The sequence below is a fragment of the Limanda limanda genome, chromosome 9 (genome assembly GCF_963576545.1).
Source record: "Limanda limanda chromosome 9, fLimLim1.1, whole genome shotgun sequence".
Lineage (NCBI taxonomy): Eukaryota > Metazoa > Chordata > Actinopteri > Pleuronectiformes > Pleuronectidae > Limanda > Limanda limanda.
Genome location: NC_083644.1, coordinates 9001677 through 9019500, shown reverse-complemented (window position 1 = coordinate 9019500; position 17824 = coordinate 9001677). Strand labels below are relative to the sequence as shown.

General features: G+C 41.8%; 1 protein-coding gene across 1 annotated transcript; it reads right to left on the bottom strand.

The window, feature by feature from the left end:
- Nucleotides 1–84: 84 nt before the first annotated feature.
- On the bottom strand, nt 85–17584 carry LOC133010267 (occludin-like). The gene is made up of 9 exons (XM_061077784.1): nt 17325–17584; nt 11924–12549; nt 11517–11708; nt 10630–10797; nt 5674–5837; nt 3479–3697; nt 2656–2827; nt 2298–2339; nt 85–1789 (listed from the first exon to the last, which is right to left on the bottom strand). The coding sequence occupies exons 2-9, from the start codon at nt 12527–12529 to the stop codon at nt 1688–1690; spliced, it is 1665 nt and encodes a 554-aa protein (XP_060933767.1). The 5' UTR covers nt 12530–12549; nt 17325–17584; the 3' UTR covers nt 85–1687.
- Between the last annotated feature and the right edge of the window lie 240 nt (nt 17585–17824).

The window sequence follows — 17824 nt, the reverse complement described above, 5'->3', positions numbered from 1 at the left end:
CAAGTTCCTTCAAGGTGAGTTGGATCAGAAGTTAGTCAATATTGATCCTCATTAAATAGTTTAAATATTTTGATCAAGCAAAAATGACAAGAAGTTTTTATTCATTATAACACAAATGGTTGAAGGCAGTTACATTTCTTTCAAGTCTTTTTTCTTATTTACCAAAAAGGTGTCATACTTTCTATCAACTAATAATAACTATCAGCTTCAGTAAAGTGATGTCAATGTTTTTGACCAAAAGAGGGCGGTAACAGCTTACCTCAAAGGTTCAACAAGTACTCTTGCTCCCCCTGCTGGAAGCTCACTGCAGATGCACCCAGCTGCAATTCTCCAAGATACATAATACAAAAAAGATATGAACCTACATGCATTTTTAGAGAATTAGAAATGTTTATTACTTACTGTCTTCAATACTTTTTAGACATAATTCCAAGTGGAAGCATACCGTTACAAAAAATGGTCTTTTATAATAGCATCAAAGAAAATAAATTCATACAAAAATAAATGGCTCGCAAAACGGTTTGTAAAATGACGACAATGTTCTTCATAAAAATACAGATAAGTGACAAATCAAAAGTGTGTCTTAACGATTTCATAAGGGTACAGCAGATAGTAACACTTTGCACAAGAAATGGATTAATATAAAACAATTACTGAAGACATTGATGAGGAATTTTTACTAGAAAATAATCAAATGATAAGATGTGCTCAGCTTACAGACAGTCGGAAACAGGGAGACACGTTTGTTGAAGCACAGACATGATAAACAATATTAGGAAAGTATATTGTTTTTTACCATTTTGCATAGCTTTAGCTTATTTTGAATGACAACTGATTAAAAAACAAAAACAAGCCTCTATGGATCTTTAGTATGTACAGATAACATCACGAATGCTAAGAAATCTGCTGAATCTAACAGACGGTTACACTAAATTTGTTCTTGGTATGTAGTATGAACATGATTCATTAAAAATATATACAACACAACAACGTCACACATATCTCATTGGCCAGTTTGTCCCCTTTGTTTTTGGTCTCACTCGCGTTTATGACAATCGGTATAAATATCTTAGTTGAGAGAAATACTCGTGGTCCCGGCAGAGGGCAGTAAGATGCACTGACACTGGAGTTGGTCACAAAACACTGACGCAAAAGATCAGGAAAGCACAACTAAAGTTAATTTGCAGTAAAGATAACGTCTAGCCACGGGTTAGAAGAAACAGTATTTACTTGCAATCGATCCTCGTGACTACGTTCTCCTACAATACTGTACCACTTCTTATCTGTGGAGATAAAACAAAGAAAAGTTTCCACAGAAACCCAACCCCGGTGTAATCACAGGTGACTGAAGGTGAGGCGACTTTCAAACAACCTCTCATGTGAGTGCACTCTGCAAACTACGAGCAGGACCTTTTAAAAAATGGCAGTGTTTGCTGCGGAAGTGGCTTCAACTGACGGCTCTGTTTCCATTTGCTTCCCACAAAGAAGTGACTGATACATTTCTACAGAATGTAGATCATTATTATTATGTTCCCTGTGTGAGTGTGAGTGTGTTAAAAATGAAGGTAACTTTGGTCTCAGCGTGTGTCCCAGGGTCTTTGCAGTGTTTTGGAGTGTATCTTGGCCCATGTGTCTGTGAGTGTGTGTGTCTGTGTGGACCACAGAGCGGAGACAGGACTCAGTGGATTCATGGGTGGGTCTTGTCGTAGTTCTTCACCATGCGCTTGATGTGGAACAGTTTGTATCTCAGCCTGCGACACTCCTTCTTCCTAGACCGGTAGTCTGGTGTCTACAGAGCAAAGCAGAGGGAGCACAGATGAGTTAATTTAACGCACAAGACGTGTGTTGTCATTGTCACCAAAACAAATTAGTTATTCAATAATAACTTGAAAAACAGTAATAAAACTCTATGATCTGGGAATGTTCCTCGGTTCACCCACTCTGACGTGAAATATCTGAGTTATTGGGGGATTGGATGGATTCAGCTCCACCAGAAAAAGAATGGATTAATGAAATGATTAAGATTTCTTCATACAAACACATGTTGGATGGAATTAATAATGAGGGAAATACAATTGAGACATGGGAACACTTTAGGCTTCATGTCAAGCTGAGCATAAAATAAAAACAATTACAAAGAGAATTAATTCTGTGATTGACAGTAGCAGAATATCTATGAGAAAAATATAAATATACAAATAATAACAAACCTGTCTGTAAAGAACTGCAATACATCTTTTTAGGGTCTTTAGTAACTGAACTTAAATAAAATGTCATCATCAGAGATGTTTCCTCACCTGCTTCAGATCCTTAAGCTGATTATATTCCTCGGCTGCAATCTGAGGAAAAATGAGGAACAAACATTTGTTATGATCACGTCTCCTTAAATCACCAACTAAATGTTGAAGGATGTTTTTGTGAACTAAAGATCTTGATGATTCATGATTTTCGGGAGGCTCAAAGGAGTCGGACTTAGACTAGAGGACTGAGATTCACCAGCAACATCTTAACTCAGCTAAGTCGGAGTTTGGTCATTGTGAGATAGAAGGTAAAGGGGTGAGGGGGAGATTCTGTGTATTTTGACTTGGGAGTTTTCTTGGGAAAAAAACAAATGAAACTCATGACGTCTAGATGTGAGTGCTGTGCGTGTCTGACCTGGTATTTGCCCGAGGTGTCGTCCAGTGTGTCCAGCTGCCGGCTGAGTTTGTTCATCTGATCGTTGATGTCGTCCATCTCAGCACAGAGGCGCTTGTAGTCCTTAAGGTCGGAATCAAACTCCCTCTTGTAGTCATGACGCTGCACAGCAGATGTTATCACCGGGTACAAGCTGCAGGAGGAGGAGGAGGAGGAAGAAAGAGACAGAACACAGGCAGGGTTGGTTGAGGAGAGGAGGAGAAAACAGACATTGGCTTCAGAGCTAAAGTTGCATCAGTCACTCGAACTTTCACTGAGGTTATTAAGTTTACTGCTGAACCACGATAACACTGCAGAGGTCAAGGAGGTGTGACTGTAAGAGCTGCTCTCAGTAACAGTGTGGACAAATCAGAATACTTCCTCATACACTACATTAACTCTCATGTGTCGTACCTTTGGCCCAATTCTCTCATTATCCTTCGGCACAGTTCATGTGAACTGGCATGCTTCAGAGGATTAACCACTCTCCCGGACAGAGGAGGGAATATACAAGACTGTAGACTTTTCCATCCTTTGTTGTTTTAGCATCTGTTTAGTTGTACTGTTCTATTCTAGCATGTTTCAAACCGAAAGATATTCCAGCTGCACTTTCCTGTAAGTCCCTCTTAAGTGAGCATGCTTTTCTGAGCTTTCATTTTCATTCAGATCAGTGAATTGAGGTCTGGTCCTGAGGGAGCCACAGTATTTAAATGCAATCTACGTTCAGGGTTCTTTGAACAAAAAAAAGAAGACAATTCTATCTCTAATCCAGAGATAGAAACGTGCAGCCGTGTCCAGCTCTCACCTCTCCCACTCTTCTTCATCAAGCTCATTGCCCGTCTCTCCTCCCGTGGTGTACTCTGTCTCGTACTGAGACTCATCCAGCTCTGGGTTACGTCGGCGTCTCTTGCCCCGGTTGGCGGAGGGTTTGCGAACACTGCTCATCTCCTCTGAAGGGCTGGAGCTGTTCCCTCCCCCATGGGAGAAGACCTCCGAGGGTCGGCTGGTGGTCCTGTCCGAGTACCTGCAGGAAAGACACAAAGACACAATAAAATGATGTGAGTGTGTGTTTGTGTGTGAGAGTGACCTAGAACAGCAACTGTTCCTCTTTGGAGCTGTTCAGAAACTTCTACATGGAACATACCTTAAAGGTCTTAAAGGAACAGTTCAACATTTTGGGAAAAACATGTTTCACTATCTGGCAGAGATTGGGATAAGAAGTGAAACTACTGTCATGTCTATACATTAAACATTTAAATAAAAGACCTTCCAAGAACATCATGACCCAAATAACAACAGGAGTGCAGGGATGTGCTGATACGAGACAGTGACTTAACAAAACAATTATTTACTGATATGGCCCAGACAGAGACTGTATGGAGGTAGACACTTTGAACCACTAGTGATTATTATGTTTGCTCACACCCGACAATTTGACTGTGTGCCATGTGGAGGGCTCGGACCAGGAAGCAGGTATAGCTCTTTAATAACAACAGGGGGAGACGCGCTCAATTTTGTAGATTTGTAGGGATTTACGGAGGAACCCAAATCCAGTGGAGCAGATATTACAAGTTTGTAGGAAAAACAGAAGCAGCATGTCAGCAACCGAGGCCACGGCAGGTCTGCAGGCTGACATTCTTCAGCTTATGAGAAACGACAGCTCTGTTTACTTTGTCAAAGAGGAAATCATCAAATTAATGATATTCTGTTCTCCACTCCTCTGTTGTTACTGTATGAGCAGTTGAAAGGTCTCTGACTGTGCTCCTGAAGTGAGAGGAACTCGTTTTTCAAAGAGCGACAGCAGTGGACAACACACACACGCTGAAATATCGAGGACAACAGAAATAGAGGTGCTCAACAAATCCTTTCTGGCTTTGAAGGAAAGTTAATACATCGGTTCACAAACATGCTGCTTTTTCTCGTCCTGAGAGAATTCAATGAATATGAGAATAAAAAAACATCCATTAATCCAACACAGGCTGAAAGGTCACTTTTGAGGGCAGGACAATATGTTTCAGGAGCTTCCAAACAGAGCAGTGATTAGATATTGCTTGTGTGGGGTGTCACGTGTTTGAAAGGTTGACTGATCTTTGCTTTACAGTGAACTGACACAAATAGAAACGAGTCAAATGGGTTCTAATCCCGCATACTTGTGTAAATTGTTTGGTTTTGTCTTGTATATACCTCGAATATATAAAATGAATAGTTTAGGAGGATTTGTATATTAAAATGCCTATTTTCTCTGTCTGAAAAGATCATTTTGTTGGCTTATCTCGTGCTTGTGGCTGCATATTAATAGATTTATAAATCCAAATGGTATTTGCACAACTGGTTAATCCCTATCTACATATGTACAGTAAGTATACCTCCCAAGAATAATTGAATCGGCCAAAATGTGCTTTGTCTGATTTGTATGTACTTGTACACTTGGAGTGAGGTAATGGAAACTAGTGCAGTGCCTGTTCTAAACCTGCCTGCGTGGAATGGGCTGTTTTGTTGTCCTGTGGTGATGCTGGTTGCTGCTTTCTTTCTGAAACTGTAAGGGACCCTCAGTAATTGAGGCAAGTAAAGACCTGCTGCTGGGCTCTGATCACAAAACCACGGAAGCCTGAAGCTCCAGCTCGGCTGATGCTGAGCTGGTCACCTGTTTATTCAAAGTTCGACTCCGCACACAGAACCAACACTGGAGAACCAGGTGTTGTTGACCTGGTCATGAACACGCTTTTGTCATGATGAACATCGTCTCTTACGTTGATGAGTCCCAGACGCTGCTGCCACAGAGGGCTGGTTGTCTTTTTATTCAAGGTTTATTAATGTTAAATAAACATCTGGGAAGTGAGACAGTGTTTAGATGAGCAGATCTTCAGAGATTTAGAGTTGTGTGTTTTTTATCTGGACAAGAGAGTACATTCCTAAGCAACCCTTGAGAAAGATTTGTTCAGAACCGAATGAAAATGTAAGTGTGGAAAAGATTGGAGCTGAGAACCCAGTGTCACCTACTCGTTGTTGATGTATGTGTCCCCGTTGTAGGAGGTGCTGTCCACCTTGGCGGGGGGGTAGGAGATGACACTGTTCACCGAGGCGTTGAGGAGCCCGCCTCCCTTCTCTGACAGCAGCAGGGTCGGTGCGTCCTGTACACTGCGGCTTTCCTCCACATTGTTCACCTACAGCAAGAAGGAAAAAACAGGAGGAACAGACTGAGCAAACACAAACAAACAATTCAAAACACTCACAAGGAGGCAGGACACACACCACAGGCTGGTTTTCTGACCTACATCCTGTTTCAGAATCTCATTAATTTCCCGAGTTGTGAACTTAAGGGGTGAGGAGAGGGTGTCTTCACGACGGAGAGGGAGGTTTGGTAATCAGTTCTTAAAGTTAGAGAAAGCTGTGAGGCATGTCATTGGAGAGAGGTCCAACTCATCAATGAAAAGTGGGTTATCTGCTTGATTCACCGAGCACGGAAAGATCAAGAGAACGAAAACAAAGGACAAAAGGCTAATTAACAAAAATGCACCAAACATTAACCACAAATAAACCAAAATCTTTGAGACTGTCACTGATGTTTTTCTGTTTACAGCGTTTTCCCATCTGTTTTGTGCCTTATAACCTAAAACGATTAATCATAACGATACAACAAGTTTTGCTTTCACTTCTTTTTGTTATGCTACCTCTTCATGGACACCTGGAACGGATGAGCTCCTCCTTTCTTCCTTCAAACAAACGGAAACGCAGTCCGTCAGATAAATACGTTTGGCTTCATTCAGGCACTTCCTGTGAGGTCAGAAGGCCACATAGGGGAATTCCTCACAATGGACGCCACAGGGGGGGTCACTGTTTTCCTGCAGTAAATTTATCAATAATAAGCTGCCTTAACCGAAACCTCTGAGTTGTTTCTCTGCAACCGGGAAGGCTGACTGGTTTAATGTTAGCAGAAAGTATTACGTTGTCTTCTGGGTGCAGTATATCTTCCTTTGCACATGAAATGAAATCAATAAATGGTTTGGAAGGGATGTTTTGCAAAAGGATGGATTTTTTTCTAAAAACATCAAATCTGTGCAGGATGTGCAGGATTATTTTCCTCTAGAACTCTGACCTCTACTTTCCTTGCACAGGGACTCTTCTCTTCAATGTGAATTCAGCTCCAGCCACGTGGCCACAGACTCACACATATCTTTTGGGCAGTGGTTAGAGGTGAGCGTCTCTTACTTCACAGCAACATCGCACCGAGACAAAACATTATTTCTTCTACTTTCTTGGATGATGCTTTACTCTGAAACTCAGAAATTCCTCAAGAAGCAGGAGCAGATCTGAACATCAGCCTATCCCTTCGAAAAACAATAATCTCTGTGGGTGGAGTGTTTGGGTGGGGGAGAGTTTCCCTTCATGTAGCTGTGGAAGAATATTATATTGCTCGGTTCATGTAAGAATGCCAAAAATGCCCTCTGAGTGTGAGGCCCAGCAGCTGCTGAGTATGAAAGCAGAGAGGTAATGAGTTAGAGTCCTGAACTTGCTGATGAAAAGAGGCAGGAGAAGGGACATGGAAACAGAATAAACTTGTTTGTATGGACACCAACATTCCAATATTAAGACAATAGTCTGAATAAGACTGTGCTGATTACCTTAACTTAAATAAAGTCCAATATAAGAAATAATTGAATTAAGACGTGGAGTATTCCAACATAAGTCACAATAAATAGACATGTACGTGATGTATGAGGACGTGGACATTATAAGACTATGCTCTGTAACAGGTAAACAGGAATATGAATGGAATATTCTATTAGCAACTCATGAAAACATCATAATCTAAGTAATACTGTATTCAGTGTAAGGTCAGTAGTCAGATTGTTGGTGTCCATGGAAACGGAGGGAAGGAGGAATCAAGATGAAGCAGAAAAAAAACAAGTGAAAGGACAAGTGAGGGAGCTGAAGGCGGAGCAGTGCCATGACAGAGACAAGTAGAAATCAAGGAGAGGCGGTGTAGAGAAGGAAATGGAGATGATGGCACTTGTGGTCAGACAAACCAAAATCCTTATTAAATATTTTCTTAAAAACAATTGGAACTACTATATGAAATGGATTAACTGTACGTAAGACAATATATTTTCAAAGTATCATAAATCAAACACAACAATCAAACCTTTCATAGACATTAATTCCTATGAAAATAATCCCGGATGCCTTTACATGTGTGCAGCACTTGAGAGTTTCCAGCGCACACAGGCAGCCCTGCAGAACCCGACTCTGGTGACCTCATGCAGCAGACACAATGCACCCCCCCACCGCCCCAGCCCCCGTCATGGGTGAACTGAATAAGGCCAGTGTGTGAGGTCATCAGAGCGAGCCAGGCCTCCCCGGGCTCAGGCACAGAGACGGGTCAAATCTCAAAGCAACCACTGCCTGAGACTGTCACTGGCCAAACCAGCACCATGACTCATTCTGTGGCACAGATTCAGGTGGAGCAACGGGAAAGATGGAGCAAATAACCACAGCAAGGTGGCTACCGAGCATTGGTTGTTCCTAAGATATATAACACACGTATGTCGGCCATATGGTTAATATGATGATATAATGACACACTAACCTGTTTTGTAGAGATTAAAGTCTTCAGGCAGTAAAGTTATACATGTGTCACAACCTACACTACATACAGTCTATATAGTACATACTACAGCCCGTCTGAAGAGTAGGTTGCATAGTTGTTTATAATAAAGTATATTTGTTAAACTGTAAAATATCAAGCCTCAATTGCATTTCTTTGTCATAAGGGTTTGATAACAACTGTCAACTTTGTTTTAAAGTACATATCTGTTGCTATATCAGCATCAGAAATTATATCAGTCGGGCTCTGGTACATACATAACGTTTTAAACTTTGAATAAATAATTAGGTCCTGGTCGGAGCAGACTGGAGAACCTTTGGAGACGGTAAATAAAATAATGATATATTTGCAATGACAGCCGTCTTCTCCTGAACCTTTTATAATCCTGAACATATTCCTCACTCCTTTTTTAACAGTTGTATTTACGTTAAAAGTGCTGAGCTTCTAAATGCAGCAGAAGCGTTCAGTTAATTACTGCAGTGCATCACAATAAGTGTGATGACACCAGGGAGCTTGGCGCCATTATTAGACTCTGGGCTTGTCTGGTCGCCTCAGCCCTGCCGGTGCACCTCTGTGCGCATGATGCCATGTTCCAGACGACGACAGCCACTCAATAACAAACAGCTCTATATAATCCCACATAACACCACGTCTGTTTGGTGCCTCTTTTCTCAGTTGGTGCAAAAGATAAACTGCGACTCACTGCAACATTATTTGACTAATGTGACCAAATGATAGAGTATTACACTCTGCAGGACATGTTTATAGATGAATAGAAAAGGGCTTAGATTATCCAGAAGAGAAAACGGCTGCAGGAGTCATCTCAAATCTTAAGAAATGGATGTCAGACATTTGAAAATTATCATTAACTTGAAATAAGTTATATTTAGATGGTTAGGGCTGGGAGACAGAGCTGATCGCAAACTTGGCGCTTCCTCCAGTCCATAAGTCAAAGTGTCCTTGGTCAAGAAACTGAAGCCAAATATCCTCCTGACAGCTAGGCACTTGATGTTTGTGAATGGGATGCGTGAATGATAGAAAGTGCTGTATGGTGAATATGTACTATGAAGTAAAGTCTTTTGCGTGCTTGGTATTTATAGGTATTTATAGGTATTCACTAGCAGTTAGACATGGTCAAATACATGAAGGGATTGGTTGTTTGGGGATTAAACAAACAGTATTTAGTTTAATAATTGTTTTTCTTTAATGCCTGAAGGAATTTAGATTTTAATCTTTTCATTTATTTGTATTTCTCAAAAATGGAATGGATTAATTTCATGCCATTTGTCAGCCGATACTTATTTGTGTGGACCTCTTGCACACAATATCTGGACAAACACCGTCGACAGCATGAAAATGAATCATGTGTGCTCTAACAGAACAAAAGGAAATACTCTTCAGAACTATTTTTATTTAGATTCAGTGATACACTTGTGTTTCCAACTTAACCTTAAAAAAATGTAACTGTCAGATTATTGCTGTTTATGACATCAATTAAATTTCAAACCCAAGCTTGTGATGTCAACGTATGAAACTGGCATCATTTAAAAAGAGGTCAATAAACAGCCTGAATCTCAGGGAACAGCCTGATATGACAGGAGTGTTGTTGACATTTAAAAACCCGGGCCGCCTCACTAGAAACCACCTGCGTGCTTAATATCTTCTCGGGTGGTTAATGATTACTTAGAGTGAAACCAGGAGGTAGGCCGTGAGCAAACAACCCCCGACTGCTATCAGCCCTGACCCTGAACAAAGCGACTCAGTCAGAGGAAACACTCGGACGGCAGTTAGACTGTATTCCTGCTCGGTCCCGTAAAACGATAAGGATCAATATATATGAGACACTTTTAGGACTTTGATCTCATAAAGATGAGCACTGACAACATATCAGAGATGTAAAACTAATGCAAAACATCTCAAAGTCTACCTGGACGTGGAGCGTAGGTTTATCTTAGAAATAGCATTCCACGAGACCAACCAACCATGGGAATGTGTGAGTCTCGGCTCGGCTATTTACTACATGTGCATCACCACAGTCCCTAACCTGTCGTTACAACTGGTGACTCACGTGACTCACTGATGACGTACCTCCTCACCTACTTCACACCAAAAGAAAAGGCCAAGCAAATATTTTGATACAAGACAACACTGAAGTCCATCATTTCATCATCTAATCAAATCTGTCTGTGGAAAATGGACATTATATCAATCAACCTTCCTAAGGCTGGAGTTAAACTCTGTGCGACCGGTTCATCTGACCTCAAGTCGTGCCTGCAAATGTGATTTTTCTCCATAAATCCCATATGAACCCAGTCTTATTTAACCGTGACCACCACACTGTTGTCTCTTACCCAGTCCTCCACATCTCTGCCCTCCGAGGCCTTGCCCCCGACCAGAGGCTCCCTCCAGTAGATGTTTGGTTTCCCGTAGCGCCAGATCTTCCCCCGGGTTTTGTGAGCAAAGAAAGCTGCAACACCCAGAGCGATTACGACCAGGAATCCACACACCATGGCAACTCCCTAAAAATAAAAAACAAAAAACACAGGAATGAAATTTGAAACTTTATAAAGCAGATAAGCTCAGAGATAAAGCAGCTTTATCCTGGTACAGGAGGTACAGAAACACACGTCACTGGGGGGGGGATGTACATCACACTTTGTGGCTCTATGTACTAGAAATATAACAAATGGTTCAGGACTGATACAATTACAAAACAGTGCATGACTAATAATACTGTAATACACCTTGTCCACAACTGAATACTCATTTTTCAACTTCAAGGATAAACTTTATACAAAGAAACTAAAAAGAAAGAAAAGACAATCATTTAACTGAATTAATATGCAAAGATGTTCTAACTTCAGGATTTACTTCTTTTCTTTGTTTTTCTAACTCTACATTGTAGATATTATTGGTTTGGTCGGTTGTTCAGACAAAATAAACACAAACAGTTTGAAGACATCACCTAAAACATGAACTCCAGAAAGTTTTGATGTCTAACGTTTTAAAATATATACGGTAATATACAGTAAACTGATAACACTGTTACTTCATACTATAGATGAAAATATTTGTACCCCTTCACATTTTGTAATCTATAATAAATATATGTTTGGTGACCTTAAAGGCTCATTTAACATAAACATAAAACAAATGGAGTACAATGAATTGAAAATAATGTTTGGACTACTATATGTAGATGACATTGTTCTAAACATACATCCATGAAACTACAAACCTCCTGTGGGTCCACGAAGCAGTAGTGGTAGAGGTACTGGTTGTATATGGGGAAACCTCCGACTCCTCCCATCTGCGAGTAGCCGCTCTGGTAGAGGTTCTGGCACATCATGAGCATTGGGTTGTACATCATACTAGAGGAGCCCTGGGCCATGGGGTTCACTCCCACGATGTAGACAATGTTAATGATGCCCTGAGGAAGAATCAGTACAGTTACACTCATATTTCTAAATTTGAAAAATGACTTTAAGAAGTTCTCCTCAGTATTCGAATCAAATATGACTAAGACGATATCTTTGTATCATCCAAGTGAACATACTGTCAATGCAAAGAGCTCTAATCAACTGGAAACATCTGAAGTCATCATTAATCTAATTTGACAAACTGTTCCAACTGTATGAGGTTCACCTGCAGAGCAGCCAGGATGATGCTGGTTATCATGAGGGCCAGGAAGAACTTCCTGGTGTGGACCATGTTGGATTTAGAGAAGCTGGCGATGAAGAACGCCAGCGCTCCGATGAAGTTAATGGCTGCCAAGGCGATCATGGCGGCTTTGGCCGAGGAGGGCTGGATGTAGGAACCTTGGTAGTTGCTGTTTCCGTAACCTCCACCATATCCTCCATATCCTGAACCGTAGCTGCCGCCGCCGTAGCCACCACCGCCGTAGCTGCCTCCACCATAGCCGCCGCCGCCGTAGCCTCCGCCGTAGCCCATTCCACCACCATAACCATACTGCATGTCCCACATGAGAGTGGAAGCCACGCAGGCAAATATGGCCACACACAGCACAATCACCGTGGCCATCATGGCCTTGATGATGCCGGGAGGCGACAGCCATTTGTAGAAGTGCTGCGGCTTTTCCTCGGCGTAGTACGATCCCGGCGGAGGTGGGTACGCATTGTAGTCGCTCTGAGGGCCATGGAAGCTGGCTGCAGGGCCAAAGCCGTTGTTGGATGGAGCGGTGAAGGGAGGACTGTAGACCGGCGGACTCTCGTACTGCTGCTTGTTGAACATCTCTCCAAAGATCCTAGGAACTGTGAAACAACACAAACAAGAAGGGTTTGTCGAAAAGCAGGAGAGAGAGCTCCCTGCCTCTGCCTCTCAGCCGCCCTGATATGAGTAATAATGTTACGTGGAGAGATACGGGAAAAGTTAGGCGTGACCGTCTCTGGTAACGAGGCTTGGTAACAGAACAGGGTAAATGTTTGACCATTTTCACGGGAGTGTGATTTACGAGGGTTCAGGTTAAGGGTGTTTGTGCAATTTTCTCTTTCGGTCAGGTAAAGTTAATTAGATTTCTCACGTAGCTGCATAACAGGAAATAGTAGAATTAGTGGAATGACCTTAGCTGTAAGGTCTCTGAACCAGATAGAGCAGAATCACTGTGGGGATGTCGGTGCCAGGAGGACGGAGAGCGCAGCCAAACAACAATACTTTCATTTTTTGCCTCTTCACAGGCTGTAGGAGTGTCTCTCTCTCTCTCTCTCTCTCCCTTCAGCCTCCACAATGTCCAGCCAGACTTTGAACACTTCCAGTTCTCGCTCCTGCTTCACATTTTGTTTTCTTTCTGTCAAATATCTTACAGAGAAATATCTGAGGCCACAGTGCGTACGACTTAACAACAATGCCCATTCTTCTCCAGGGAGTGGGCTGTCTACACGTCGTAGTGAAAACAAGAGGGAAACGTTACTGTGGAGGACAAACAATGAGAACTAAATGCCTCTTTTACCTTGTCCTTGTTTTCCTACTGTTATCTCAGCCTGATAGGAACATAATGGTGAGAGCACTGCTCATGCACCACAGAACAGGGGTCATTGATTCATGGGCCGCAAAAACGAAATACTAAAATGTTTGTTCTTTAACTTGTCAGAATATTGTGAAAATGAGAGAAATGAATAGTTGATTCATGAATAAGTCTTCTGACTGAGACATTATAAATATAAAGATTCTAAAAAGTAATAATTTGTAATAATGTACCGCATTACCTGATTCAACCTTATTAATACTATTGTAACGGGTGGTTATGCTTAACATGTTAAGGGTTTTATTCTTTAATGACTCAATGTTTTTATGTTGTTTTTGTGTAGTTCTAAAGTTCTCTTTAAATATAGATATTATTATTCACAATAGTGGACTAGACAAAATAAATCATTGAAATGTCACTTCTCCCCTGTGAAGGGCATTTTAACTAAAAAAAAAAACTATTTACATGATCTCAACCAAATGACTTATAGAAAAAGTTGAAAGCTTTATCATTGAAAAACAAATGTTTGTAGCGGCTCTGGACTCTTGGTTTCTAAATCCAGCTGTTGTTACATCGGTTAAGGACGTTGTGTTTCTTTGTTGGTTACATTGTATCTTTATTTGCTTGTAAGCAAGATTCCACAAAAACAACTGGACTGATTTCCAATTAACTTTATGGAAGGATGCGGTGTGGGTCAGGGAACAACCTGTTAAATTACTTTAATATAGTAATTTACATTTTCCATGATTTCCCAGGGATTTATAGATCTTGATGATTTCCATGATTGTGTGAAAGTTGTTGCAGCTTGATTGAATCTAAGTGGACCATAGGGCCTTGGAATGCTGAGAGCACCGAGGTTCTCTCTCTACTGAGTTCCATTCTAGTCAATTCATGAATTACATTGCACAGTTCCTCTTCTACTGTCCCGTCGTCCACTGGCACCACAGGTCCTTTTTTAAACAAAGCCACTTCTCTCTGCCTGTAGCTCTGTGAGTCTTGTGGGGGGGTAATGGTCTCTGGCACTGCCCACAGGGTAATAACTCCTCTCTCTTTATGGGGGTCTGGCACATACAGCAGCAGAGGTCTCGCCTCAGAGCCTCCATCCTAGACACCTTCCCATTATCCCCTCCCCTCATTCCTCCACATCCTTCATCCCCTTCACAAACCCCCGCCCTCCATCTCTCCATCCCTCCATAACTTCTTGCCTTTGTTTCGGGAGCAGGAGGGGCAAAAGTCAAGGCTGCTCGTCACGGGAACAGTGTTGCCATGGAGTTGGAGTAAGAAAAAAAAAGAAAGACCAAGGAAAATTGGGGCTCTGTCCAGGGAGGATCAAACAAGAGCTCCTCTGTGCTGCTGCGGAGCGGAGGGAGACGGGGGAGAGCGATGGAGAGAGGGGAGCACAGGTGGACGGGTGTCAGGTGTCCTGTACTGTTGATCAACAGAATGTCCTGCAACTCACCGGGTCTTATTTACTACGGCGTCATTATAACGCTGACTGGCAGGAAACAATCTGAGGGTCAAGGTCTTTCCAAGCAGTGAGGAAACTTTCCAAGACCTCACTACACTGTAAAACAACTTCCTTCAGAATATTTCCACTTTATCATATTGCGTAATCTGCAATACTTCAAACCCAATGCTGGCTGTTGTTCAGGTCCACAAGCTCGGGCAGTTTGGTCTTAAAACTTTGCACAAATGTAATAAAGTAGGGAGTGTTCAACAGCGGTGGTAAAGTCAGAAATCTGTTTTATACCGACATTTTTCCAAAAGCTGAAACATGTGATGTTAGAGCTTCAAAGATTCTGGGTTTCCCTGCTTCTTATTGTTTGAACATTAGAAACTGAATATGTTTGGCTTTGGAACCAATAATTACACAAAACAAGACATTTATGATGATTGTTTTCCAAATATTCAAATATTTTATGGACAAAAAGATGAACCGATCAGTTAAAACCATAACAAGCATTACTCCACAATTAAAATCATCACCTGGACAAAATGAATGTACTTGTGTCTAGTTCACTGATTGTTAAAGTGAGTTATTTGTGATATTTGCTAATTGGGGGGAAACCGAGTGTATATCTACTCAAAGCGCCTGCTGAATAACAGTGGCAAGGGTAGGAGTAACAGTGACAAAAGCAGGAGACGTAGAATTGGTAATAGTAGTAGTAGTAGTAGTAGTAGTAGTAGTAGTAGTAGTAGTAGTAGTAGTAGTGGTAGTAGTAGTAGTGGTGGCAGTGGTACTGTGGTATTTGTCTAAATCTGGCTCACAGATCTGGTTTGGAGCCGGGCAGAGAGCTGAGAGTCTGGCCGACAGTCACAGGTCAGGTCAGACGCCCACCAGCCGCAGCCTGAGCTCAACCACAACACAGAGACTCTATCATCAGCGGCCGATGAAGGAATTCCAGTCACATGTCTCACATCTGTCAAAAACAATTAGGCCCCTGCCCCATGTTGACTGGGACCCACTGGCATACACACTGAAGTCAGCCAAGGAAAAAAAAAAACCTGCTGGTAAATCTCCTGAATCATAAAAAAGCTAAACTCAGTAAATCCAGCAGAAAAAAACACAAAGGTTGGTTTGAAATGCAATCACACAAAACTACAGCTCGACTCACTACTACAGAAACCGTTTAATACAAGTGTTGTGGTTGTGTTGTGAGTTCAGTGTGTGCGGCTATTGTATTGAACTGCACTTTAACAGTTTGCAGGATTGAAGCAATTAGCTGACTAATCAATTAGTCAGTCAACAGAATATTAATCTGCAATAAATCAAACAATATTTTGCCCCATTTCTCGGGGTAAACAAACAAACACTGACTTTGTTTTGTTTCTCTCCTAGAGTGATCACATCTGTGGGATTTGAACTGTTAATGGAACATTGTGATTTACTGCAGGGCTGCTGTATAGGAGGTGGCTGGGTGTCCCTAATAAACCGACACCTGTAGTAAATCAGTCCTTACAGCAGCTATCACACAAAACTATAAGAGACATCCGTGGCTCATAGTCCTGATCAATCATTTAGTAATAAAATATAAGGTGGTAACTGTACTAATGGATGAAGAGTAGGTACTTCTATGCAATGTTTTAAACTCATCTTCTACAAATTGTGTTTCTATCCTTTTATCTGAGCTTGTGTTGCTTTTCCTTCGCACTTTGACTCAACTCCTGCTGTTTTTAATGTTTTTCATTGGGACTTGAAATGGTTTAGCTGTGTTTTCCTTCAACACCCTGATCTGGAACCAGCCACCTGGCAGATCACAGGTTAGATGCTGTACATATGTTTCTCATTTGATTTTTGGGTTAACTTTACTTTTCTCAAGTTATCCTCACAGGTTAAAAGCTACTTTAATCGTGTATTTGTGGCATTATTATGAATTTGAACCGGGCTCATTCAAAAATGCACCATATTTTACACTGGTTAGGACTATAACTGGTCGATTATAATGGTTTTCTCCTTGTTTTCCATGAGCTTTCTGCTATTCATCCATCTGATTCCTTCCTGATCGATAACAAACAGTGATTATTGTTTTTCATTGTGACTTGAAAGGATTTAACTGTGTTTTCCTTCACGACCCTGATCTGGAACCAGCCACCTGGGCAGATAACAGGTTAGATGTTATAGACATGTTTTTCATTTGATTTTTGGGGTTAACTTTACTTTTCCAAGTTATCCTCACAGGTTAAAAGCTACTTTAATCGTGTATTTGTGGCATTATTATGAATTTGAACCGGGCTTATTAAAAAATGCATCATATTTTACACTGGTTACGACAATAACTGATCGATTACAATGGTTTTCTCGTTGTTTACAGTAAGATTACTGCTATTTAACCATCTGTTTCGTTCCTGATCGATATTAAAACTGTGATTATTGAACGTGTGAAGTGATTGGGAAACAACGCGAGATCCACCTGTTCCCAGCTTAGTGACGGACCGTTATTAACATGGAGTTCAGTGTGAGTGAAGCTGAAGTTACTCTAACTTTAATAACACAGGTTTATTCACGCTACACAACTTCATACGCTGTTTAAAGAAGTTAAAGTTAAAGTTAAAGTCTGGTGTTACCTGAGAAGAGTCCGAGGCTCGTCCTGCTTCCTGTGAAAAGTAAAGTTCCCCTGCGCGGAGGAACAAAAAAGGGAAAAGTCCGTAAGAAGAAGAGAAGAGGTAAAAAGCCTATGGAGAATAGAGATGGAGGTGAAGTGTGTTGAGGACCAGGAGAGAAGCAGAGGAGCCGAGTCTCCGCTCGAAGCTGCGGACTCACACTCGACGCTTTTCCGCTGCGGACAAGTGTCTTTGTCCCGCCTGTCCGCGGTGATGAGGCCCGGGCGGACTACACCTCCACACCGCCGCGCTGCCGCCGCCGGGGGGCGCCCTCTGCCCGGGGGACGCGGAGGACCAAGGGGCCCCCTGACCCTCCGACATCATAAGACCCTGCCCCTCCATCTTTAGAGTTAAAAGACCCCTATAAGACCCTTGCCCCTCCATCTTTAGTTATAAGTCCCCTGACCCTCCAACATCATAAGACCCCTGCCCTTCCAACATAAGAGTTACAAGACCCCTGTCCC